The sequence below is a fragment of the Manacus vitellinus genome, unplaced genomic scaffold, assembly GCF_001715985.3.
Source record: "Manacus vitellinus isolate BGI_N305 unplaced genomic scaffold, ASM171598v3 scaffold_2_pilon, whole genome shotgun sequence".
Taxonomy (NCBI): Eukaryota; Metazoa; Chordata; class Aves; order Passeriformes; family Pipridae; genus Manacus; species Manacus vitellinus.
In genome coordinates this window covers 19,565,502-19,592,447 of record NW_021940208.1, presented here as the reverse complement: position 1 = coordinate 19,592,447, position 26,946 = coordinate 19,565,502, and the positions used below count along the sequence as shown (strand labels likewise).

Sequence of the window (26,946 nt, the reverse complement as noted above, 5' to 3'; positions counted from 1 at the left end):
CATACTACGTATCTGTAGTATTGTGGTCTGTCTTCTAATTTTTCAATTCTCCCTCTCTGTGGCTAAAGCATGGGTGATTATGTCTTTGTTAGAAGGCAGTTTTGCCCCTCATCACTTAAGCTTTTGCTATCAGATCCAAAACAGATCAGCTCTTTGGAAACAGCCGCTGTACAGAGACATAATAGGACAGCTAAAAAATTCATTCTCTAGCGCAGGGAATGAAGGTGAGGAAATAAGTTTAAAATTATTTTATAGTAGCTATTGTAATTCCAGTAGTTAGGTAACCATTTCAATTTCTATCAAGACTACTTATTTACAGAAGAAAGACTCAACAGCTCACGATCAGTACTTTGAGAGAGCCATTTGCCGATGTCTGAAATTACTATTGCTTTCTGGAATGGTAATCTTTTCAAGTGAAATTCTGCTCTCTGAGACATACAGAAGGACCATCTTATGCAGTGTTTACACAGAGAAAATCTCCTAAACATAATGTCACCTGCAATTGTTTCATAAAAGGACTGTCATCATTATATATAAATATATTTGTAAATATAAAAATGTCATTAGAACATCTAGATTTACTTTCCATTATGCTGCCTTTTGTAGTACAGTTCCAACTGTTTCAAGTGTGCTGCACTGTGGTTTCTATCTGTACAAATTTCATTTTGTCCTCACACAGATGACCACATCTTCAGAAGTGGTCTACATATTTTCACTTCAGCAGTAACTGGTGGGAGGAACAACTTATATTTCAGGGTCGATCAATGCCTATAGCAACACTAGACAAAGGGCAGCACCTACAGGATATACACATTTGTGAGGCAGCAACGTGGCCTTAACACTGGGATATTTGTGTTTAACTCTTAGTGCTGCTAAGCGACCACATTCTAATAACAACAGACAGCACTTCTGTTTGGGCCAGGCTGCTGTATATATAATCTCCTCTGAGTTAGCAATTATCTAGCAATAGCAATTATCTATCAAAGTAATCTATCCATGTAGCAATTATCTATCAAATTAAAATAAAAGCTTTGCTATTTCCTTGATTTAGAACAGATTTTTACTCTGCACTTTTTTAAAACTAATTTCTTTTTAATTCTTATTTTAACCAAAAGTAGTTGCAGTTATAAAATGTCTTTGTTTCATGTAGCCTAGAAGATGAAAAGTGAAACAGTAGTGGTACACAAAATATCAGTAATAAAAAGATTTTGAGGGTCTGTCATTAAAACAGTTCAATCAACAGATAATTGACAAGATTTCCATTGTTTTGTCTCTGAAACGGGTGAATGGTAATCACTGTCCCAGGCAGAAAGCCTGTGTGTGTATTAAGGAAAGCTAATTCACAGAAATCTTAGCAGCAGTCAGCAGTAAAGAAAAAAGGAGAACAGTATTTTATTTCACTTTCCATTAAGTTGCTGCATGGGGTCTGAGACATCTTTGATTCCGCTTCACAAAGATTACAAGGAGCACAAACATTCCATGTTACTGCAGGGATACTTGCAAAATTTCTATGCTTATGTTAGATTTGGAAGCACTAGCAACACTATTTTCCATTCAGATGAGAGCTGAGCTACTATTTAGGATCAGCTTTTTTATGGGCATAGGATTGAATGACTTGTGCTATATGGCAAAAGAGACACCAATAAAACACACAAGCATTATGCACAGTTCTTTCAGCTGGGAAAGTATATCTATTGTAGATGATGTTCAGGACGTTATATAAATACTCTGGGAGATACACTCTTCAGGCACACAATAAGGATAAGAAAAAGGTCATGCCATGATGTAATGTACATGATATGAAAAACAAAATTAAATAATTGGAAACATGCATAATATGCTGATGCAATTCCTAACAAGGTGTCTTCCTTATCATGCTGGTTAGTGGTATATTTAACTTTTCCATAAAATGTATTTGGCTTTTAATAGACTACTTTCACAAGGTGTTTCTTGATCCCTGCCCTGTAACTTGCACCACACTGAAACTCACAGTACTGAATGCTTTTCCTGTGCATCTCAAAGCTAGCACTGTAAAATAGTGAGATGCACAAAATAAGTGGTATTGAGGAACTCACTCTACTTGTAAGGATATGGAATAGTTAGCGAACACATACTTTGTGTTTCTTGTGTACAAATCTTACTATTTACATAAGATGTCTACAGTAATGTTAATGTGATATAATAGAAACAGATTTTATGTGATAAATGCTAAACAGCGCAAAAAGATAAGTCAAAACACTTAGGTATCTTAAAATACATATTGTCTCTGAAAATTAATTCCTTTATTTTCAAAATCTATACATACCAGTTCCATTTGTTTTGTGAAAGACAAGGAATGACCTATATTGAAGAGATTCCCACAATCTGATCCTGTTGACTTAACCCTTGCAAGTAGCCCAAAGACTTGCAGAAACCTGAGCCCATTGCCTGAAAGCCTGTCATGCCTCCTATTGACTGTCAGAAAGAGTGGGACAGTAAAGTCTTTTAAAATCTATACTATGATCTCCTAACTCTAGGCTGCAAAGGTTGAGGCACTGCTGAAATAATGTCCCTCCGTTCCAGCCGCGTGCTAGGGAGGCTGTCCTAGCCAGGTCTTCAGAAAACACAAACGATACATATTTCCACTTACATACAAAGTGGAGAACAAAGTCCTGCAGTCAAGAATAAGAAGACTGGAGAAAATTTAGAAAAGGAATATTTTGTGTTTTATCTATAGCCAAAGAAGATTTAAAGTGCTTTTACTCCTTAATATGGAGATTTAAAGTGCTTTTACTCCTTAATATGGAGATTTAAAGCATAGAAAATAGGAGATACGAAAAGCACATATTAAAACCCGAGTCCCGAGACCTGAATTGACCCAGCTGTGAAATCTGTCCTGAAGGACTATTACTAGACTTTCACTGACAGAATGTTCTTCTGAAATGTTTCTGTAAGATTCACTGAATATACATGGGTCAAGAACTTCTATTTCTTTGTCAGTTAAGTATAGAAATGAATAAATAGATAAAATACATCCATCACATGGATTTGAAAATATTTATCATCATAGTAATTTATGGGGTTTTGTAAATAAATTACTTTCATTTGGCAGAATGGACAGATATTGTGTATTCTTTTTACATGAAAATATGACGACGGAAGGGAGAAAAAGGAAGCTAGAATTCTAAGACTGCCAATGGTTGCAATTTTTATGTCTTAGGAATGGTTTTCCAGGCCAATTTGATTACTTCAAGAACACTCTGACACCATATACTTTCAGATGAAGAAGTGAGAAACAGAGTTAGTTATACTAACTGCTGGTAAAAAACTAGAAAACTCTGCAGTAAAATCTATTAGCTCAGACCTATAACAGCAGCTAAAATTCAGGTCATGCCAGATAACCTGAAAATCTCTGAGGAAAGGCATTTGAAACCCAACATGGAGGTTTTGAGGGAAAAGGTTTCATATCCTATTTGGCTCTGTGAAAAGTTTGAATTAGAATCAAGACAGAGATTCTGACATTCAAGAGTTGAGGAAATCATTAGAAAAAAAATGGTCATTAAATGAAACTGTTCTTAAAATTTCTTAAAAAGCTGCCACAAAAATTTCTATGCTAGAAATACCATATAACGGGGTGAAGATATTTAGAGACTGCAAAGTACTAATAGGATGCAATTGCAACTCATTTTCATCACTTACTCAAAGAGCAGAAGCTCAGACACTGAGTGTGCAGCACAATTCAGCACAATAGTGTTCAGTACTCTACCTAAGCTAATTCTATTGCTGTTTACATTTTGAAGGTGCCTTTCATTACATTATAGTGGGTTATAAAAATAAGGATTACCATAACAGTAGATATGTTTAATGAGAATATATTTATGACTGAGAGGGTAGGAAATATTAGAAATAAGACCAAGTTAAATGTAGTATTTTAGATTTAATTATTCTCACTACTAAGATTGTGCTTTGCAGATCCTTCTATTACCTAGTGCAAGCTTTTCTTCCTAGACTTTCTTTAAACAAAACTGCATCTTGCAATTACCCTGTAAAATATTAACAGGACACAATATGTAATATTTTCCCTAAAATCCTGTGAGGATGAAATATTTGGAAGATTATTTGGAGAAGCAGTGGATGGCACTGTTGGGCTACAATTATAAGGCTGTAGATGAAAATCTTATATTGCTACACTTAAAAAAAAAGACAGATTTTTGTGATTCCTTCGGGCACTCAATTCAGATATAAACTCATTCAAAGTACACTGGAGATTTCACAATCAATGTGGAAGTTAGTTCATATACTGAAAGGAAGTTGTGTAATAGGAGAAGTATTATTTTAGGTGCTTCAAGTGAAGCAGAATGTTTGTCTCACATGGTAGATTAAAGAACAAAGAGGACTTACTTGCCAAATGGAAGCATTGTTATAGAGTAATTTAATGATTGCATACATATTCTTAAAATGCTCACCACTGAACATCAAGTAACATATGTGTGTTTTCTGCCCATAAAGTGGATGCTATTTCTTAAAACTGCTCACAATTAATGGTCAACTTGTATATACTTACAGGCTAAAATAAGTGTGCATGAATGGGGTGAGGGAACAGGGTTTCCTTTTAGTCAAGGGCTTTCATTCTTCAGTTTCTCTTATGTATTTATACCTAAGATATTACTTAAATATCAGTTTGGGAAATTATCTTAGATAAGGGTCATCACCTGTATTTCCCCAGAGCAACATATTTTATGAAATTGTGTGTGTGCGTGGCTAATTAGTGCATTAACTAAAGGGGGGGAAAAAAGGATAGAAAATATTGTCTTGGCTTATGCAGTCACAACAAACTCAACTTCAGTATTAATAAATATACCAAACATGAGCAAATTGATATTAGAACTGGTTTATACCTGTTCAACATCTTAATTAATGATCTGACTGATGAGGCAGAGAGTTCCCTCAGCAAGTTTGCACATGACATGAAACTGGGAGGAGTGGCTGATATGCCAGAGGGTCATGCTGCCAATCCAGAGGGATCTCAACAGGCTGGAAAACTGGGCTGACAGGAACCTCATGATGTTCAACAAGAAGTGGTAAGTCCTGTATCTGGGGAAGAGCAACCCCAGGCTCCAGTATATGCTGGGGGTCCCCCAGCTGGAAAGCAGCTCTCCAGAAAGGAGCTGGGAGTCCTTATGGACACCAGGTTGAACATGAGCCAGCAATGATGAATGGTAACCTTGGCTGCATCAGACAAAGTGTTGCCAGTAGGTTGAGGAAGGTCATCCTTCTCTGCTAAGCTCTGGTGAGGCCACACCTGGAGTGCTGCATTCAGTTCTAGGCTTCCCAGTACAAGAGAGACATAGATATTCTTTTACACTTACTTTTACTACTAAACTGATCCAGATATTCTGTAGATATTCTTTGTTTATCTCTGAAAGATAAGGCTTAAGAGGGCCATATAGCTGTTGGTTTTCGTTATTTCCAAGGATGGAGACCACACAACTTCTTTGGACAACCTGTCCATTGTTTGTCCACCATGACATTAAAAATAATTTTTATGCCTGTTGCCTTTTGTCCTGTCACTAGCGATCAACAGATATCTGGATCAGTTTATAAGTAAAAGTAAATGTTAAAGAATCCAACAAAAGGATCTAGAAACTCAACCCGGACAGTAAGGTTGTTCATGTAGACATAGTATAAGAAAACAATATTTCATAGACAAAACTGAAAGTATAATTTGGTCTTTAATCTCTTAGATGGTACATACAGAATGCTCTCACTGCAGATACACTTAGAAAAGTAACTGCGTTTAATGTATTTAGTGGGCCTGCTAGCAAAACTATGATAAGAGATGATCCAGTGTCAGTTATCTTCAACTTGCTTTCAGTTTGGAATCAGTTAATGAAAAAATATATTTCTTTCTTATAGATGATTCTGAAATCAGTGTTATTGAAATTGTTCTGGAAATACATTAGGCATTTTCAATAAGCACAGAAAAAAGACAGGGTGAAGACAATGAAGTCTGAGATCTTTATGACTGAGAAAAAGTAAACTAACTTTTTCAGATATATAAAATTATGCAGTAAGTTTGACAGAAAGTCTTGAATTTACTGTAACAACAGTGGTATTTTCACTGACAAAAGACACCTCTACGTTATTAGCAATGTCATTAGTGTCAACAATCTAATAAATCAAAGTGTAAAACTTAAAATGCAGGAGGGAAATGAAGACTAGCTTCTAGGTGGACATTCAGACTTCCTAGAATAACGTGTTTGATTTTACAACACAGTTTCTGAACAGAGATGATGAAATTGAGCATCTCCGGTTCATGGGACATTATGATTTCTTCAAATGTCTTATCAGGTGAAATTGTCAGGCAAATTTCTTTGCAAAACACTGACTTAACTTTCTAGAACAACATTTGGCGCATACCAAATGAAACTAGCTTCTTAACAGTTTCTCTGGACACTCCTCCCTCGATCGTCTTCTAATACTGTCTGCAGAAGGTAGGGAGCCCAGCAGTTCATGAGACAGAACTTGGAAGCTGTGGGAATCAACTGCTTTGGACTTCTCAGCACTGAGGGGTTGCTCTAGAGCTAGAGTTTCTGAAAGTTCATCTCGAGACATTTCTCTAACATTGAGGACCTCAAAATAATTGATTCTTCCTTTAGGGTCCCTGAGACACTCAGATACTTCATTCTGAAGAGTATGGGTTTGAGTATGGGTTCCCATGTATTTCAGCTCCCCAGTTTCATAGCAGGGAACTCACACAGACTTTCTTTTAAGGTAGCACTTGTTTGAAGCTAAATGTTCTGGGAATTTAAGTCCTTCAGAAGCCTGAAGGAATCTTTGATGGTCCATTAAAATTCATCTGCCATCATGAAAACAGATTTCAGATTTACAAATATTCCAATGTTTCTGAACATTTCAGTTTCCAAACCTGATGCTTTTTAATTCTGCTTGTGTAATGAGACCATATTTCTGATAATAAGCACACACAGTATTTTGGTGAAGCTTACAACACTAAAGACAAGTCCCAGAAGGAGCCATCTGCAGTCTGCTTCAGCTAGAACTGCCCTTGAAATAAGATTGCTAATTAGATGTCCAAACACATAGGGAAATAAGTATCTTAAAATATGCAAGTTTAAAAGCCATATGTGGCTATATTGCACATATAAAACATATGTAGCTTTATTTCAAAACCTGAACGTATTACATATTACATTACGAAGGCCTTTTTTTTTTCCATTCTAAGCATTTAGGATCTGTCATGATAATCAGCTTAACAGGCTAAATATTCTCAAGCACAGACACTAGATATATTTGACCAGTTTACACATGTTTGTTTAGAACACGGGCACTGAGTTCATGTCCATTTTCTCCAGTGTAGTCTAGAAAATGTGGCCTTTTTTGTACTCCATCTATATACAAATTTTTTGTAGATCACAATCTTTAAAGACTGAAGGATCAAAGCTTAATAAAGTAACTACTTTGCTCTTAAGCTGACCTTTGTGGACCTGTATTCTGTCTTACTGGCAGGGTGGTACAGTAGTGTCTCTTCTATACTAATCTCCAATGACTGTAAACTGTTAAGGTGATTAACTCGAAGAGACAGTTCTTTCACCACATGTACAGAAGACTTGTGGGTCATATCTGCATATTTCACGTATCTACTGCAGTAAAATTTGGGGAGGAAAAGTAGAGTTTATAATAATTTATACAATCTTTTCTGTTTTCTTTCTTTCTTTTCAGGCTACAATTTAATCAATTATATTGAAATTCAATCTAAACTTAGAATAAGAACTGTTTAAGTTACTGACACTACAAAATTAAAACTCTACTAAAAATTTCCAGGTAGTTAAAAATCCCATTACAGTTTGCACTTTGATACTGCAGTAAGTAGCATCCTTTTAGCATCACAAAAGGAAGAAATGAATCTATATTTCGATTCAAGTAAGAATTTAACTAAAGTGAAAGGGCACAGCAGATACAATGCTGAACTAATTATGCCTTCATTTTAAATCTGGGTATGAAAGTAATTTTAAGAGATTGCAAACAAATCCAATGCCTAATATAAAATTCTTAGAAGTGGAGCAGACTAATCTCAAAGGAGAATGTTGCTATGACTATGACATACATACAGTCTCTAAGGACAGCTAAGTATATAGCCATAAGAATAAACTATAATTTTTCTCACAGTTTTATACAGCCATAGAAATACGTCATAATTTCTCATTGAAATATTTTTTACTTGTCAGGTACTTTGAACATATATTCATATGTATGCATATGCGCACACAAATACAAATATGTACGCATATTTTATTTTATAAAAGATGGACATCCAAACATGCATACAGAGTTGACTAACAGACTGTAGTTACATAGAAACTTCACTGTAGCAAAATTTTTTTGAGATAATATTATTTTCCAGGAGTAGATAACAGCATGTTTCCTACAGAAAGGATTCACTATTAGCTAAAATAACATTTTTTTAAGCATTTCAAGGTAGAATTTAACCTTTTTTATTACTTCTTTAAAACAAACATGTAGATTGTAGACATAGTTTTAATTTCCAAGACTCTTCTATTCCTTGATGATAGTAAATATTATATAATTACAGTATCCATACATCCAACATTGACTCTGATTTAATACTAGAGTAGCTGTAAAGCACTTTTTTGTTTATCAAGGTCATATCTTTATGGCTGCACAAGCTCAGATAAATCAGGTGTTAAGCAGGCGCATCTCCAAGGAATCTTGAAATTCTCTCATCTGCAACCCTCAGCCTATCTTATTATTTACTGCCAAAGAAATGACTGATTAATTTTGTCATCTTTGCTCTGTGATTTTTGCTCAGCTGAAACTGCCTGCCCTCTTCTGCAATGCCTGATCAGACCTATTTAAGTTGATGCCTTTGATCGTAGACACTGAGAAGCTTGCTGACTTAGGCTTTGACTAAACATTCCTCCATTGCAATATTTATGCACAGAATCCTAAATGATAACTGACAGTCAATGTAGATAACAAAAACTTTTAAGATGTTTTCACTATTTTACTGATACTCAAAATAGCATTACTTGTACTAGAGGTATCAGTCAAGATGAAAAAGTGAAACAAAAGCCAAACAAATTTTGCTTTGATGAATACTTTATTTCTCAGAAACAAAGTATCTGAGGTCAGGAAATAAAATTCGTTACTGGAAAACTATGCAGTATGATTTTTTTTAAAATGCTTTAAATTCTTTCTGTAGTGTGATATACTCAGTTTTAAAAGCTAGGGGCATTTTACTATCAAACTGTTCCAAACAAAATTACCAAAACAAAGCCAATAAAAAAACCCAGCCACAATGAATGTTAAACCCTATGGAAAAAAAAGAAATCTGCCTCTAGCTCTTTATTAATCACATTCCAACACCAGAGGCTAAAAGTACATCAAACTGCACCAAATCCTTTTCACATGACAACCTCATAAATTATTCAACTCATTAGTAACACCAAGAGGCATAAAAATAACATCAGTGTTAAGGATGTTTTCTTACAGAAAAAGGTCAGCTAAAAGTTTCACTATTAAAATCCAAAAGCTTAAGCCTCTGAAAAGGAAGTACATCTAGCTAGAAACCATGAATTATAACTTTAATGCATGCTGGTTTAAAATTCCATGTTAATTTTAATAGATACGAGTAAAGCTAGAATTATTTATTTTAATTCTGCAAACTTCAGTCTATTGTAATTTTTATTCACCACTAAGTTTGATGTGCACCACCTGTGTACACACCTGAGCTTTAATCTTCCTGTATGCTGAATGCACTAACAGGTGTTATATAAAGTCTGTGCTTTTGATGATTATTTGCCTTTCAAAAGCAGCACAGAAATTAGCCCAGTTTTGTACCTGCCTCTCATAAAATCTCTATTTTGATGTTTTAGAACATTGTGGAGAAAATAACCCTTTGTCAAATATGAAATACTACATACCGCTGGGGGAAATGGCTTCCTTAACCCAACTCGTGAGCAGTTTATGACTTGAAGTCCTGCACATGATAGCCTTCGTGTTTAAATAAGTATTAAGTTACACTTGCTAGTATACCTGCACACACAGATATTAATTCATATGTCTAAGCTTGTTTGAATCCCAACTATTTGCTTCAACAACTGCAAAGTTGGTGAAATATGTAGGTCACACAGAATTAGCTTTATATCTATCATATTCAGAACTTCCGGCAACATTAGCCTTTGGCTACACATCAGCTGAAAGGTTCAACTTGCTTTGTGAATGATTACTTCCATTTTTTACTCCTAAATGCTAACAAATCATAGCATTTTCTTTTCAGCATTACAGATTAAAAAAAAATAAATACAGAAAACCATCTTAACATTCTTTAAAAAACTTCTGTCTTTGATATGTTAGAGAGGTTCGCCAGCTCAAACATAACAAATAAATTTGCTTTAGATTTTTTGAGTATTCAGACTCAGTCTGCTGTACAGAAGTCACTAACATATGAACTTGTAGATGATATAAGGGAACTTGTAAGCATGTTCCTTCTTCCTCTTTTATACTTCACCTACATCTCCATGAAAATCAAACATCATCTAATTCTTCAGTTCCTAGACTGAAGCTTCTATGTAGTCAGTTCACTACTCAAATCACAAGTTATTCTTAAAAATAATTATTTTAAACTCGTTCTTACACATTTCATGATTTGGAGGAAAAAACATACTTTTGTCTGAAATTATGCATGCCAGGATAAAAATTCTGATATTTTTAAATTCCTCATTCATGAAAGGTCTCCAGTGGAACTGTTATGACACATTAGTTTGATGACCTAAAAGTTTTGTTCAGTCACTCTGGAGAGACAAGTTAGTTGCTTTTACCAGTGTCTCAAAATTAGTGTCTGGGAACGCTAGAGAAGTATTATGTGAATCCCTTGGGGATTAGAGAATTTAACAGCCCACAAGCTCAAGCCTTCTGGTTCATTACAGCGTAAGAATTGAAAGAATCGCTTTTCTAAGAATATGTTGTCCTAGGAATTCTCAGTACTGCCACTAGAAAAGAAGGGACATGATTCTCAGGGATTCATGGACATCAAGAAAACATCATGAGCTATATATTTAAGCATGAGCTAATACTGACCATATTCCACGGCAGCTTTTAGGAGAGCATCAGCATGAGTAGACCCAAAAGCATTGCGAACAAATCGCCTCCGTCGGCGCAAATCATCTTCCCAGTAATCCAAGCGCCAGAAGTCATGCAGTTGGCTAGAAAATAAAGAACACACACATCAGCACCTACCATGGCTTGAACTGTATTTACACACATTACAGTATAATTTCACTGCTGCTTTTCCATTTTGGGTATACAATCTTTTAAAACCATTTATTACTAAAACTTACAATATTCTAGCATTTCTTTACATGCATTTACATGTTATAAGCCCCAGTACTGCCTGTCTCAAAATGCTCTGCCCGCTGCTAAAAACATTAATCACACTGAGCCCATTAACAAATGCAGCATCAAATTACAAGTATTAATGGCACAGCTTGCTTTCTTTTACAGTGTTTTTAACAAGGCTAGTAAATCATAGAATGGACCTCAGTGCAAACAGTTTGCAATTTAATGACTATGGTCCCTTAGCAGACTGAACTTAGAAGTATAAAATATTGCCCACTTGAATTTTGTGAACTATGATTAAACTAATGTGCTGAAATATTCATTGAAATAATTCCCTACTGCCCCTAGCAACCTGAGAAAATTGCAATTTTATTCATTATTAATAACACTGAATTAGAGCAGAAAAAAAGTTCCACCATGTGGTAATTGTCTTGGTAAATTATTATTCCAGCTCTAACAGAGTACTAGGACGATTTTATAGCTTCCAGCTAATACAAGCCATTAAGAACCATGGCCATCTTTGTGTTACATTGCCTTTTATATTAAGAAGTATATTAAACTCCTGTAGAGTGATACAAACCATTGTTAATCTATATTAAAGTCAAAACATACACATGTATAATCATCTGGTATTTGACTTTTGTTCTAACAAAATGACCAGCTCCACTTTAAGACGACTTCTTGATCTTATCAACACAAACCTTCTGGATGTTTTTATAAGATATTTCGGCAAAGCTGTATTTTAAACCAACATTTTAAACATGTTTTGGATCACCCAAAATGTTTGTGGATGCATCCTTATCATCAAACTCATAATTAAACACTATATCCTTAAAATTATTCTGCAGATCATGACCTTGCAGACCGTAACTATGGAACCACTGCTTTGAACCAGTCATTTTCAATCTATCTGCAATATTGAAATACTCTGGAGGTACATGGTCAAAAGGCAAATTAAAAAAAAAAAGATAAGATAAAAGTTTTTTGCTCATGAATAAGGGCTATATCTTTGCTGGATTTTTCTAGATATTACTTCAGCCACTGTTTTCTGTATAGCCTTAATTTTGAGAAGCTATGTGCTGGTAGCCACTTCCAGAGGAAAGGAAGAAATATGTTAAGGTAGAACAGACCTTTTCTTTTTTTACAGTCCAGTTAACCACTTTTTTTAATGCTTTCATGAGTTATTGTCCAACTTTACCACTAATGAGACCTGGATCAGTTCTGGAGGGCAGAGCACCAAGAGGAGTGGATCTAGCAGCCTAACTTCCAGCCACTTACAAACTTTCAGATGCAGCACACCATAATTTTTAGTCAACGTTGGTGGCTTTTGCATTCTGAAGGGCATTTTCACTATATGCTTCTTGAGTTTGTGTGAAGGCCCTACTTTCATTGCTGCCTTGCCGAACAGGCCTTTTACTTATTTAAAAGCAGTGAGGAGGAAACTTCAGGAGTTCAGCGGGAGCTGCTTCCTCTCTGAGAGCAATTCAGAGCACCTTATGTAAAGCTGAAGCAGTGCCTCTGAGCTCCCAGGTGAGAAGATGCAGCATAAATGGCCTAGCCTGTGTCCTATAGAACTATCTTGCCATCTTGAGTACCAATTATCTTTGACAGGTAAAATAGCTTACTTTGGTTTTGTGTTATAATACAGTTTTTTCCTCACAGATGTGTTAGTCTTAAGTATGAGTTCATCATTTCTCCTCCTAGGCTGAGTACTGAGTAATTTTATTGTGACTGTTAAATCCTCTTGGCTCTGATGTCATATGAATAAAAAAATGGGCAGACAACTGCCCCATGCTTTAAAAGGCAAAGCTGAAAGTCTCCTTGTGCACTCTCTGTCTGTATTTTAAACTGATGATATCAAAGATAATACTAAAGGCTTCTTATCATAGTGATTTTTTTGAAAGGCAAGAAACTTTCCCTTTTTATTTCCATTTAAGAGTAAGTCATAATGGAACAGGAGTACAGATACTAATGAAACTCTTTTGAACACGAGTTCTCTGAAATGGCATGTGTCTTGACAGTACTAATAAAAAAGACTCTTAGGTTGATAAGAATGATACAACTATGTAAGAAAACATTTTTATGAAATTAAGAAATATTCAAAGACTAAAAAAACTACATTTTTAATTTGTTCTGTGTTTAATCTGATAACCCATTACTTTGACCAATCAGTATGAAGAATACTGTATATTCTCAGCTGAAAGTAAATGAGATTTTAAAGCCATTATTTTAATGGAATACTAAGTATAGAAGTAATGAAATTGTCAGAGGATTAATTCTATTTGAAGTTTGAAATGCATAATAATAGTGCAAAATTAAAATTTTGAGAAAACAGAACACAAACATTCCTAATCACAAATTATATATATGGCTTTTTAAAACAGAATGGAAATTTCTTCCCACAGTTTTCTATAGAAGTCTATCCTACAATGTTATTACATACTTCCAGATACTAGAAGATGGTATCTCAACCCTAAAGAAAAGGTCTCTGAATCTTAACTAGTTACTCTAAGATTTATTTTTGACTCTTTGAGCAACATCTTTAATAAAAAGACAAGATACTTTTCCTACATTGTTTTAGAAAGAGAGCAGACACCTGAAAAACTGATGGCTATACTTACAGGAAGTTTTGAGTGGTTGAGTTTCATCATCTGCATTATAGACAGAAAAATTTGTGCGATTTTCCTAAAAAGTTATATTATTACATCTCTGGATTAGATAAAAAATACTAGCAAGTACAAGACTGTAGCCTCAAGTTCCAGCCTAAAACTAAGAATTTAGCCTGCCTTAAAAGCGCAGTGCTATGGACTGAATCAGTGATAAATTGTCTAGCCCATAAACTACAGCGCTTCAGAAATACTTATATTCTAATCCTTTGGATATTATTTAGGCTTTAAGATTTTTCAGGACTTTAGGTAGCTTCTAGGTAGTTCTAAATGATGGCTGTAAATCAGCAGAACTACATTTCTTATTATGTACTAGGCACAAGTCAGTCATAGAAGAGAGCACGTCTGCAAATCACCCATATCTCTTTCTGCTACAATTCTTTTTTTCCTAGAAGTGACTTGACTAAATCAAGTAATTTTAGTAATTTATTTCTGTGACAAGTACAATATTTCAATAAGCTTTACTTTACTTAATAATGTATATTATTAATAATCCTTATTTCTACAGCCAACTAGATTATATGTAATTTCTCATTGCTCCATATCTTATACCAGTTAAGTGACATTTTGAATCAGGCTTGTTTGAATGAAGAAGTGCATATTAAGCACACTATAATGAATTTTTTTTAAGAACTAAAAGTTTATAGCATCATTCATGAGCTATTTCTACAGACTTTAGAAAAGAAAAAAGAAATATATCTATATGCCTTCAACTGAACAGTTATTTAAAATGCACCCTAAAACACAAGGAAGTCCACATCATGAGTTTAACTGTCCAGATATTTTCATTATAAACCATAGTATCATCCAATATAAACCTTTCTCATCATAATGAGGACTGGCATAAAAGTAGTTATATTACAAGGTTACTAACAATGAAAAATTTTATTTGGAACAGTGTGCATGCAGCAATTTAATCCCAAATTTCAGATGTGCAGTATTTCATGTAGTTAATACAAAGAAAGTACATGTTTTAATGGAACAAAGTCTATTTTATTACAGTTACTGGAGGGTTACAAATTCTGTTTCACTGCCACTGTCATCATCAGTTGCTCGATGTATATGTTCTCCTCCTTCAAACAACATTTTTCTTGTTAAAGGCCAGCACAGGATGGAAAGGCAAAGCGGTGTTAGGTAGTCAAGGTGGACTTCGACAAGTTAGAGCAAACAGCTTTGAAGTCTCCCAAGTGTTCTAAACCTCAGATCTGCCCAGAATTCTGCACAATAATCTTACAGTAATACCAAACAACTCTTCCATATATTTAGGGACAAAGATTATCGAGATAGACTAAAGTGTTTCAGATAGCTCAACTACCCTCTTGGAGGAGAAATTGTGAAGAGCTCTGCCATCAAAACAACTAAGAGGAATGTCAGCAAAGTTCTTCCTACCTTTTCACAACATCTCCATAGCTTGAACATTTAAAAGACAACTTTTGAAAAGATTTTCTGCTAACTCCTATGGCCATTGCTACAGTGAAGTGTATGGGAATGGTTTGTTTCTTTAACTTATGAATACTAGCTCTCCTAAACAGCAGGTCTTTGTCCACCCTGTGGGCAGTCAGCATCCGTGACAGCAGCTTCATGGCTGTAAAACCCAGTCCCTGTTCATGTACAAATGCAGTTTGCTATATGTCACTTATAGCTACAGCAACTAGAGGCAAATATGAACAGTGCAGAGTAGCAGCACAAATGTCTATAAAAGATCCTCAGACTGCAGCCCAAAGGACGGGCTGCCAGATGGAAGAGATTAAGTTTGAGTATGTTAATGAAGAGGAACAAGCCTGCAGGCATGGGGGGGAGGGGAAAAAGTTGTTTTGAAAAAGAGGTGGGTCACAGAACTGGAAGGATCTCAGAGAATCCATAGTCTTTGTAATACTGGGAAACCACATAGAATAGGCAAGGAATTGATGACCTATAATTTCAAGAATTAGTCCTGGTTGCTTTTTATGTTACATATTTTGAAAAGCAAAAATAATTCTTGTCACAGCGTGAAATTCTGTGTTTTGGAAATGAGAAAAATAAAGTATATTTGGAAAGTATACAGCATTTCCCTAAGATAACATAAAGACCAGAAAATCTGTGACATTAAAAAAAAGTAAGTAAAAGAAAACTTGAACCACAAAAAATACAAATTATTACTTATCCAATATTTGTAACAGTTAAAAAGTACAAGCCAATATATAAACCTATTTGCCAGAAGATTCAAGTAGCAAAAATCTTCTGTAACAACAAAGGAGCCAACACTGTTCAGAAGCAGTATAGCAATATACAGTCACTGTTTTAGAGTGAAGGTTTTTCTGACTCTGCTTGAATCAGACACAGTATTTGCTGATTTTATCAAGATGATGAGACAAGCATGCAAATATAACATTCCACATTATAACGGCTAAAAGAAAAGCCTTGTTGTACATCAATAGAAACAAATATCAGAAACATCAATGAACGTAATAGTCACTCCAGTAGTTACTCCACACACACACATTAAAAGATTTTTTAAGTTACAAAAATTACAGAGCTACATTTTTCTTTTTTTCCAAAGGGTATGCTAGAGAATCCCAGAATAAAAACTAGAAATACTGAAAAATAAGAATAATACCAAACAAATAAAATTCAGAATTTTCAGGGGAGATGAGAGGTATTTTTGTACCTCATTTTTAGAGCTGCCAAAACGTGAAAAATTAAAATGAGAAGATACATTAGACAGAAATGACTGGTGGAATTTGAGGAGAAATGTAGATGAAGTCAGAGCCCGAAAAATGAAAAAAGGATTTGATAGAAAAGTCTAGAGTTAGGCAGTGAGGAATTAGAAAAGTTACAGGGGCCAACCAACAGATAATATTAATTGGAATAATTACACTGGAGCAGGAATGGAACAGGACAGATTAAAAGATTTCTTCTAGGAATATTTTTCATCATCTGGGAAATGGAAAACCATAAAAGGTTTTTGCAGTTATTGAATGGCGAAGAAAAAGCAGCACTGAGCAGGAAAAAATGGAGAAGTAGTAAAGAAATAGAAATGTGAGAAGAAATCCAGTGACCATGGAAACTAGTGGAAGAGAAACAAATGTGGAAATGGGTGGGAAGAGAAATAAATCCATGTCAATCATGGATGGATAAATGGAGGAATAGTGGGTTATCAAGAATACCTGTTAGATATTCTATAATATTTTGAGACTTGTGAATTTGAGCTAGTTTTGTTTAAGGCAGTGAACTCTAGAAATCTGTGAAGTTTCGGGCTGATCTGTGGGTTCTGTGATTACTTTATGAACAGAAAAAGGGGGAAATAGTTCATTTCAACACAATTAATAATATATGCAGCACAAGTTACCAGCAGATTACATACCAGTTGACCCACAGGTTTCCCTGAGGAGATTATGGGATAGCTAAAGTTTTTAAAAGAGGAAATAAAAAGTTTTGAATTGTTTACACCTGTGAAGGATGGCTGCAATTCATAAACCTGCAAACTTTTACAGAGATTGGTATTTGTGTGTTGTTGCTTTGCGAGGTTCAGGTGGAGGAGAAGGGTTTCCATGTGGACTTCGAAATAAGGGTGAAATAGAGCACAGAGGAACTCAAAGTAACAGCAAATACTACCACAGATCATCAGAATAGGAGCAGCGGAGTCACCTTTGAAAAGCAGAAGGAAAACTGCCGACACAGATTCTCTCCTATGATTATGTTACTAATGGTCTTGCATTAATAATGAAGGACAAAGCTGAGAGAACAGAGAATTGGCTATAAATGAAAAGAGAGCAAAAAATATCAGAAGATGACTATCGATTAGACATCCACCAAATTCATGGAGAGGAATTTTCTAAGAACTGTTTTAAAGGGTAACATCCTTGCCAGAAAAGACAGTGTGTTTTATACAGCTTTTATTTTCTTCTTAAGGGACTGGGAAAAGGTATAGTTAATACACATTCTTAATGAAACTCTCCAGCTCCAGAAACTTCTGTGACTTAATTTTTGGTGAAAAAATTGAGGACACTGAAGCTCAAAAGACAAAAAGTAGAAAGAGAAAGCTGCAAACAGAAATCCCTCCATTCGTATTAATCTTCAGTTAGAGGAGATGTTAGAAAGGAGAATAATGTCAGTAGATGTGAAAGGGAGGCTGTGACAATAAGGATGTTTCTTTTAGCTATACTAGTACTTAAACCACAAACTTATAAGGCAGTTAATTCCTGAGATTGTGGCTTTTAGTATATTACATAGAGTCTGAAGGAACAAACTGATAACGAATATACAAACAAACAAGGACTAACAATTTACTGATTGCCTAGATTAATTATAAAGCTTAGAATGAGATGTTAAATCTGGAATGGCTGATATATTATTAAATAGTAGTAAACTTATACCAAGAAGCAGTAGTTCTAGGGAAATAAGACTAACCATGCATAAAGCTATATGCTTCGTAACAAAATATCAGTAACAACTGAATGAAACTGCACCAAATTCTAGGAATAATAAATTGTACTCCTAGAAACACTAAAATGAAGTAAATTTTAAGGTTAAAATTAAGACATACTGTCTTAAAAAAAAAAAAAAAAGAGAAAGTGGTTGGAACAATATGCTGTGGCTTAACTCAGATGTCTGATTTGGAACCTTTATTCTATTTCAGAATGTGTTACCATCACTCCAAAATAAGAAGAAACAAACCCCCCAAAGCCCAAAAAGCCATTTTATAGTTTCAGATAAATGAAAATTTGGGTAAAATTCACTTTTGGAAAATACCTTGAAAGAACATAAGAGTGCTTTAGAATATTTTTATTTTTAATACTTTTTTATGTCATGCTATCTCAGCACAATGGGCACTTAGTAAGATTTCATAAGTACTGCCATGATGCCATAGTATAACAAACTCCAAGATGGAATAAATAGTGCATTGGGGTTGCCTCTGCCTTTCTTAAATGACTGCAAAAAAGAGACAGATAGAATAGCTTAGACTAGAAGCATAATTGTAAATGGTTAAAATTAAGTACAATGTATTCTATGCTAAATGTGCAGTTTTTCTTATTCAAAATGTAGAAATATCTCACAGGTTCACTGACACAAAACTTGATCTAGCAAATTATCACCCAATTTAAAAAAAAAAAATCTTTTTACTTTATATTTTGAGTACTGAGTTTGTTATCACATCTGAAATAGGCACCATGACATTAGCATACACACTCCTGCTGTTAGAAAATACAACATGAAAATAAAAAATTTGGAGAACTTATTAATTTAGAAAAATGAAAGAGAAAAAATTAAGCATTTTTATAGGGAACTTACAACGTCATATTTTTTTACCAGAAGATTTGATCAAAATAATATTTTCTGATTTAAATGGGTTTTAAAACAAAATTTCCATTCAATTCTTCTACTGTTTTTACAAGCATATAACCTGCTGGTAGCAATATTATTTTGTTTCTTAAGCACACTATGTGTCAAATTAAAAAAAAAAAAAGTATTGTGTGTCTTCTGAACACAGAACCAGAAGTTCTCATGAAATAATATGACTTTCTGTCAAAATTGTCTGGAAAGTATTCTGTGATTTTACAGCTATAATCCATAAAAAATCAGATAAGCATCTCAGAAAATAACTTCTTTATCTTAATTTTAACACAGTGAAATGCTGATTTAATAACTTAAATGGAAAAAGTTTTAGGACAACTATTAATTTTGCCATAAGGATGCTGTTTTTTGAACAAAGTTAACTTTAATAAATACAGTCCTTATGATACTACCTAAAATAATTACAGAATTAAGTTTTGTTTGTTTGGTTGGTTGTTTAAATCAAGTATTCAATTATAGTTCATTCCTTGAGCTTCAAATAAATATTCTTCCAGCAACAACTGTAGACAGGATTCATCTGATAATATAGATCACTACTTCTGTTCAGCTTTTCAACCATGAATATGAAAGTACCCTTGAGTAAGCATAGACTCAATTCTGCCAGGGCAAGGTGAACAATGGTTGCAGAAAAACAAAATAAACTGGCGTTATTACCACTGGAAAGGAAGAGAACTCTTTCTTGTAGTTATGTTTTGCCTCTAGTATAGCATTTTGTTGTCTGACTCATTTCCTGCAGAGAAATTAATTAACACGCCCCCCCTCCAATCTCAACTCACCCCAAAACAACACCCCCAATCTCAACTCCCCGAAAAACAACACTTGCCTGTATGGGGTCTTGCAGTATTATTTGCTTGGTTCAGCTATAATACCGAAAAGGGAAGACTGAAAGAACAATTTAATTCAAATCTCACAGAGACCCCTCTTCCTTTGCCTCCTGCATGAGTACCAACTACTCTACTTAAGTAGATGATAGGATATTCCTGAGTGGAATGAACACAGCTAGATTCTTTAGGTAGTTCTTTCTACCTTTTCTGAAGAGAAATTAAAAAAACCACCAAAAACCCCAAAATATAACAATCCATTTTCCCATTGAATTCTGAATGACAATAATACCACTGCATTAAGAAACTCCAAAAAACAAAGCCAGAGGTTGGGATCCCTCCCTTGTTTTTAATGTCACCCCCATACAGTCTACATCAGCACAATGCAGAAGTTCTGAGATTTTGAAAATGGTCTGATGAAGGAGGGACGTTTTACAAGAAAAACAATTTACTTTGTATTTCAAGATCTTATCTATCATATTAAAAATATGTATAGGGACAGCAGGGTCCTAGCTTCTAAAAAAACATCTGAGCTTTTATGACTTGTCTGCAACTCTAGAAGAGTTAAACAGTAGCTAAAATTTGGTTCAGTTTGGGTTGGTTTGCCTGGGCAACTGAAAAAACAGTTTCCAGATTTCAAAGTAGGCATCCAAAGTAAAAGAGCATGTTGAAGCTCTTGAAAACTTTGCTGCCTCGTTAGCTTACTTAAAGGTCAAACAATAAAGGCTCAGACTTTTAAGTAGGGATAACATATGTGACTGCTGATGAGGATGCTGTCCCAAGTGTCTGCTCCATTCCAGACGCACAGATTAAGGTGTCTGAATTTCTTGTGAAAGAACTCCTGAAGAAGTTACTGAGCATACAAACTACAGTCCAGTTTCAAGACAAACCAGCAATGATTTAAAAAAAAAAATCTAGAGCTCTGCTTTTAACAGAAACAGCACGGTTGAGGTAGACAGCTAGGACTTGTCTCATCAGTTACTCCTGTTTGTAAGTCATGGTTCAAAGGCTGTGGCATCCAGGAATAGAAACTTAGTCTCTCAAAATCTTTAATTAGAAGAAAGAGAAAATGTTTTCGTTAAATATTTTAAAGTGTTATTCTAAAACTAAGACACACAGCTTTATATTTATATATATTCTATTTCTTAAAAATCCATAATGAATTACTGTTTCAAACCTTGATAAATTATTCAAGCTGCAACTGTTTAAAGACAGCTAACTTATAAACCTGGCATTGAGATGAAATAATTAGCTTCCTTCAGGCCTAGCAACAGTAATCAAAATCTAACAAATAAATAATAAAGTTTTACGTAGACAGTTGTTTAATTGACATCATGCAGAGCTGTTTATTAAAATGCAAGTCTAATAATACCCTATTTAAACAGAATGATTATTTTTGCAAAATGCCATTTCAGGTTTGGTAATTGGAAGTATCTGAATTCAAAATTTAGAGAAGTTTCAAGTTTTATGCATCCTGAAAGTTTTTTTGGGACAGATTTCTCTTTCTCATTAGTACCATCCAAAAGTACAGCATAAATTAAGAGAAAGCACACATTTAGCTTTAAACCTAACATTGTTCTTAAGAACTGAAACAAAGACATGCTGGCCCAGTTAGTGGATATGTCTTGCCTAGAGTATAAATAGTTATTCCTATCCCCAAATGCAACTTGTATTGATGAAATAAACACTTGCCAAGTGGCATGGCCATGAATGCTATACAATTTTTAATAGAGACCATGTTTACAATACTATCAAATAAGTACTGAAGTAATCTTAACTTTGATCTTTTTTGTTCCTGGGAATTTTTGTGAGAGCTAAAAAGCTAGCTTGGCAAGTAAATCAAAACTTTTCTATATATACTTTATTTCTGACAGTCAAGAGGTTCTTCAGAAGTATGGAAACAGTCTTCTATAAAACATCCAAAAATATATCAGCATGACCTAATGATTTATTTTGGGCTCTGAAAATCTCACAGGAGAAGAAGCAGACATGACCAAAAAAAAAAAAAAAAGGTGACACCAAGGTACAACTTCCTTGTTTTCTACCTTGAAATAAAATCTCTATTTTTGTGGGTTTCAAAAATCAAGAAAACAAGAATTATATGCTTTAAAGAATTTTTGCATGCAAAGTATTTGACAATCCATTATTCTGGATATACTTTTTAATGTTTTACTTCCTATTAGCTACTTAATCTGTTAGGCAATTCTGTGTGATAGTCAGGAAACACAGCTGGTTTTTCCCTTGTCTGTAGCACAAACTGACACCAGTGGGAAGAGCTGCTAAATCACTCGGAAAGATTATTAATCTTTTATATAGAAAATGAATGTAGAGTTTATTTTCATCTCATGACTTACAGGACTTTTAATTAAATAAATAACTCTAAGTCCTAGAGTAGCTTTTGTCTAGTATATAGACTTTACTTAAGCAACCAAGGCAACATGTGACTAAGTCAGTGAATACACACATCAGGCCTGTACTCTGTGTTGCTCAAGAGCTGTTATTTTTTTCCTAATGTTTAACTGAACTAGCATAAGGCTCCTTGTCCTATCAGCAGAAGATGAAATAGTTAGTTCTTTCCTCTATTTCCTCTATTCTTTCCTATTGTTTTGTCTATGGATATTTATAGAATAAGACCTTCCGTAAGTCTTTCCAAACCATCCAAGTTAAGATGCTTTAGTCATACTCATATAATCATTGATTTGAAGCATCCTTGTCTTTCTGTAGATGTCCTGTAATTTCTGCAGTTAGTGATGTGGTTCCAAACTGCACATACAAACTAAGGTACAAAATATATTGGATCTACTATTGTTCTAATAGCAATATCCTCCCATGGAGCAGTAAAGCTGAATTATGGAAAAGAAATGAACAGATCTTTCTAGTTTAACAGTAACTCTGTCAAAAGTTTCTTGTGGGGTTTTGGGGGGAAAAAAACGGCACGTAAAAAAATGTGTTCCTGTTAAAAGCAAATAAGCATTCTGCTTCAATTTGTCATATCCCTTGTAAAATATATGTAATACTTCCATTATTTAGCTTCAGGGAGAGCTTTGGAAAATGACACTGCACCATCATGTCTACATAAAATGCTATGAAAATACTCTAGTTTTACCTTCCACCACACTTACAACAATGTGTTATGAATTAATTCCTGATATGAGCAATATTATCTCCCAAACAGGCAGTGTAACTCAACAGATCGGTAATGATAAAACCACCGCTAACAACAACTGCAGTATATCTCTGACTGTACTGATTTGGTGAGCAGTGAGAAAATAGTATGATTCAGAACTTATTCCCTATCAGTAATTGTATCCTTTGCAAAAATTTGTTTACTTGATAGAAAGTCTTGAGCCTTTGGGCAGCAGCAGGACTGTTGGTTCTTGCACATCCAAAACCCCAGTGCTGATAACTCATAAATATCTGTGTAGCCCTCAGCACAGCTAACGCAGTAGAAAAGAAACACACTAAAAATCTCACACTCAGTGAAACACAAAATCCAGAACCAACTCTCAGTAATACACTCTTCTCAGACACTAATTTGCTAGAGTTTTAATAGTCACAAACACATAGTCTTAGACATTTCCTCCCTTAGGTTCTGCTCTGCCATCACGCAAATGGCTGATGGCATGAAACCATTCAGAGTCTGCCTTCAGAGCAGATTCACAAGAAACACTAAAAACTCAGAGTACAAGGGAAAAACAGGAAACATTATGGAGGATTGCTGGTTGAGCTGCTAATAGCTCATTTATTTATAATACTTGGCATTTTCACTACAAATGTTTATAAAAACTGTTTAGTGAACATCTCCAAAACCTTCATTTGACTGCAGCAAGCCTTTGAAATTAAGCAGGAAGAAAGCAATCAGATTAGACCATTGCTCTTTCTGATATTAAATGCCTTTGCGGTGTGAGATAAAAAATTTTGAAAGAAATAAAATAAAATCTGTGTTCTACTTTTGCTCCATAGGAGAATACTGACAGCATATCAAAACAACAAAATAAAATGAGCATAATACAGTCATAATGCTCCTAAAGCAGCAGTAGACTCGGCACTAGGACTATATGGAAATTTGTAGAAAGACGAAGAGGAATCTCTTCCTGCTTTGAGAAGTCTTACTCCCTGGATTCATTTTTTGCCCAGGAGTCGCTATGTGTCATTCAGTGCTCAAGGTGTATCCACAAGGGGAAGAATCACAGTCAATTTTCAAGTTATATTTGCAAGCAAAGTATTTTTTAATTTGCACATTGTATATCAAAAAATGAAGGAACCACTATTCACTCTATCTATGCCAACAGCTAAAGGCACCAGAATGCCATTTACTATATAACATGATACCTGCAATCTTCCAGTGATACTCAAAGCCTGTGACAGCAAATCAAAATTATTTTTTCAGGCTTTGCCAGTGAAGTGTTTATCTCTCAAACATACATATCAATAATAATTTTTGCCTAGACCATTACAGCTGATTCTATCTGAGAATAAATATTATTTTACAAGAAAAGCTATGGTGGACACAGCAGGCTTTCCCCATGAATCACCAAAGTTTCATGGAATGGAACACTGTCAGCCTTTTCTGATGATGTTAGGTCATAAAACACTAATTGGAATGCGGAATGAAAGGGCTACAACCACAGAATTACAATCTGGCTCAGAACCAGGCTCATTTCTTACCACATTACCCCAGTTCAGAATCCAAGGCTTTAATATTTTCCCCCTTTTGAAAATATTGAATCAGTGTAGGACTGTGGATTTGGTAGAGGTAAGTTTGGTCCTTCCCAGCTGGCTTCCTATTGGCAATAAAGCCACAACCTGGCTGGCATATTACAGATGTAGGAGGGAGGGTGGATGGGGAAGGAGACATAAGCAAGCGTGTATGTGCATCACTCTCTTCTCTCTGGCTATTACACAAAGTAAAATAGCTCCAGCGGGAAGGATTAACAGAGACCTGCTCCAGAATAAGATACTGACTGCTAGAAGAGCCTCCAGGAAGGTGAAAAAGGCCATTTCAGAGCTCCACAGCTAAAGAACAGAGCCATAACTGAGAAGGATGTGACAGTGATATTTAATATTATGAATGGAACCAAGATGGTGAATCGGTAACAAGGACTCGCTATTTCTCATAAGAAAAGACTTAGTGAGAACACAGAGTTGTCAAGCAACAAGTTCAAAGCAAACAATGAAGCACTTTGTGTGAATTTCTCACACTACATACTCAAGGTATGGAACTCAACACTATCATGGACAGCAGAAGTTTAAATGAGTTCTTAAAGGGATCAGACATTTCCTTTCACAGATGGGGAAAAAACACCAGAAGTTATTAAACTCACGGATATCACCTCTGGCTCAGGAAGTCCCTGAGCTACAATTTGCTGAAAGCTGGGAGGATATGCTGGGGGAGTATCACGACAAAGTCACCTAGGGAAATACTACACTCCTCCCCTGGCCTCCTCTGTTGGCAGCCAACAAATATTGAAACAGTACACTTGTAATCCTATTCGTGTACTTTGCTGTTATATCGTTTTTCACTGTTTTGGGGGGCTAATTTCCCACTGTTATTAAATAGACCCATATCAACTAAGTTTGAGTCAATTAACTTTCTTCCCCAGGTTAACAGCAGTACTAACTCATGCCATTGCTCAGCTAACGAGCATATGATGTTTTCAGCAGGAGGATTTAGGCTCTGTAATTATTCTTTAGCAGAATGTAACCTTTGAAGGTGTTAATACAAAGGATAAGACATACTTACACAGACTGCAAAATTCATAGGTCTTGAAATATAAACTAACTTTTAGTATAAAACTCCCCAAGTTTATGAGCTTTTACTTTTTTCCCAATGTCATCTCGTTCTTACATCCACTGCAAGGTCACAAATAGTATTCTGTAACATTTAAATAAGATGACTGATTTATAGTCTTAACATTTATTCTTTTGGAATAAGTGCAGTAAATATAACTGTACACTACTAAGAAGGGGAAATTGATACAAACATGAAAGAAATTCACCAGGTTTCATCAATATTATGGTATTCTGCTAATATAAAAGAGAAATCACCCTAGCTGCACTGCAACTGATAAAATATAGAATTCATAATTTCTTTTACACATATTTTTGATCAAAAATACTTTTTTTGTTGCTATTATTTCAATGGAGATATTAACAAATTCACAAAGCAGCTGTGCCAGACAGTAGACTTTTTATGATACGTATAGTGTAAGAACATTTTGGAAGGAATGTCTACAACAACTAAACTCCATGGGATTAGACTGCAATGAAAATGTTATAAATAAAATATCTTCAGAATCTGAAAAAAGTGGTTTCTTTAGTATGTAACTGACAACTGTGGAAAAAGAAACGCGAAGTTAACAAAAGGAAAAAATCAGTATGCTTAAGGCAGCAGTTGATCCATTTAAAACCCACCACTTTATCTGTTCTCTTTTCCTTTCCAAAATCCAATAAACTGCCATTATATTCCTTTTAAATGGTTCCATTACAAGGATTCTATAACAACAGACTAATCTCTTGATAATTATAATAAATGCCTGTAATCAAAGCAGGAACCATTTAAAATAAGGAGAAAGGCTGTTTTCCATCAAACTCAGTGTAGTTCTGTGACCTTTGCAGCATTAAGCTACATCATACACTGCCACCTCTAACTGCAACATAGCTTTCCTACCAATCTTGGTCAAATAAAAATAAAAAGGATGTGAGATGAATGGAAATATGGATTGACACGTAGTAAGAGTTCTTACTTTCCAGCTCTGAGCCTTGTAGAA

General features: G+C 34.8%; 1 protein-coding gene across 3 annotated transcripts in view; it reads right to left on the bottom strand.

Annotated features, from left to right (window-relative positions):
* The window catches only part of NBEA (neurobeachin), a 472,840-nt gene that overhangs the window by 178,179 nt on the left and 267,715 nt on the right, over positions 1–26,946 (bottom strand). For all 3 annotated transcript variants that reach the window (XM_029960860.1, XM_018071249.2, XM_018071252.2), the window contains one exon: positions 11,098–11,222. In XM_029960860.1, coding sequence (XP_029816720.1) covers positions 11,098–11,222 — 125 coding nt within the window. The remainder of the gene's footprint in view (positions 1–11,097; positions 11,223–26,946) is intronic.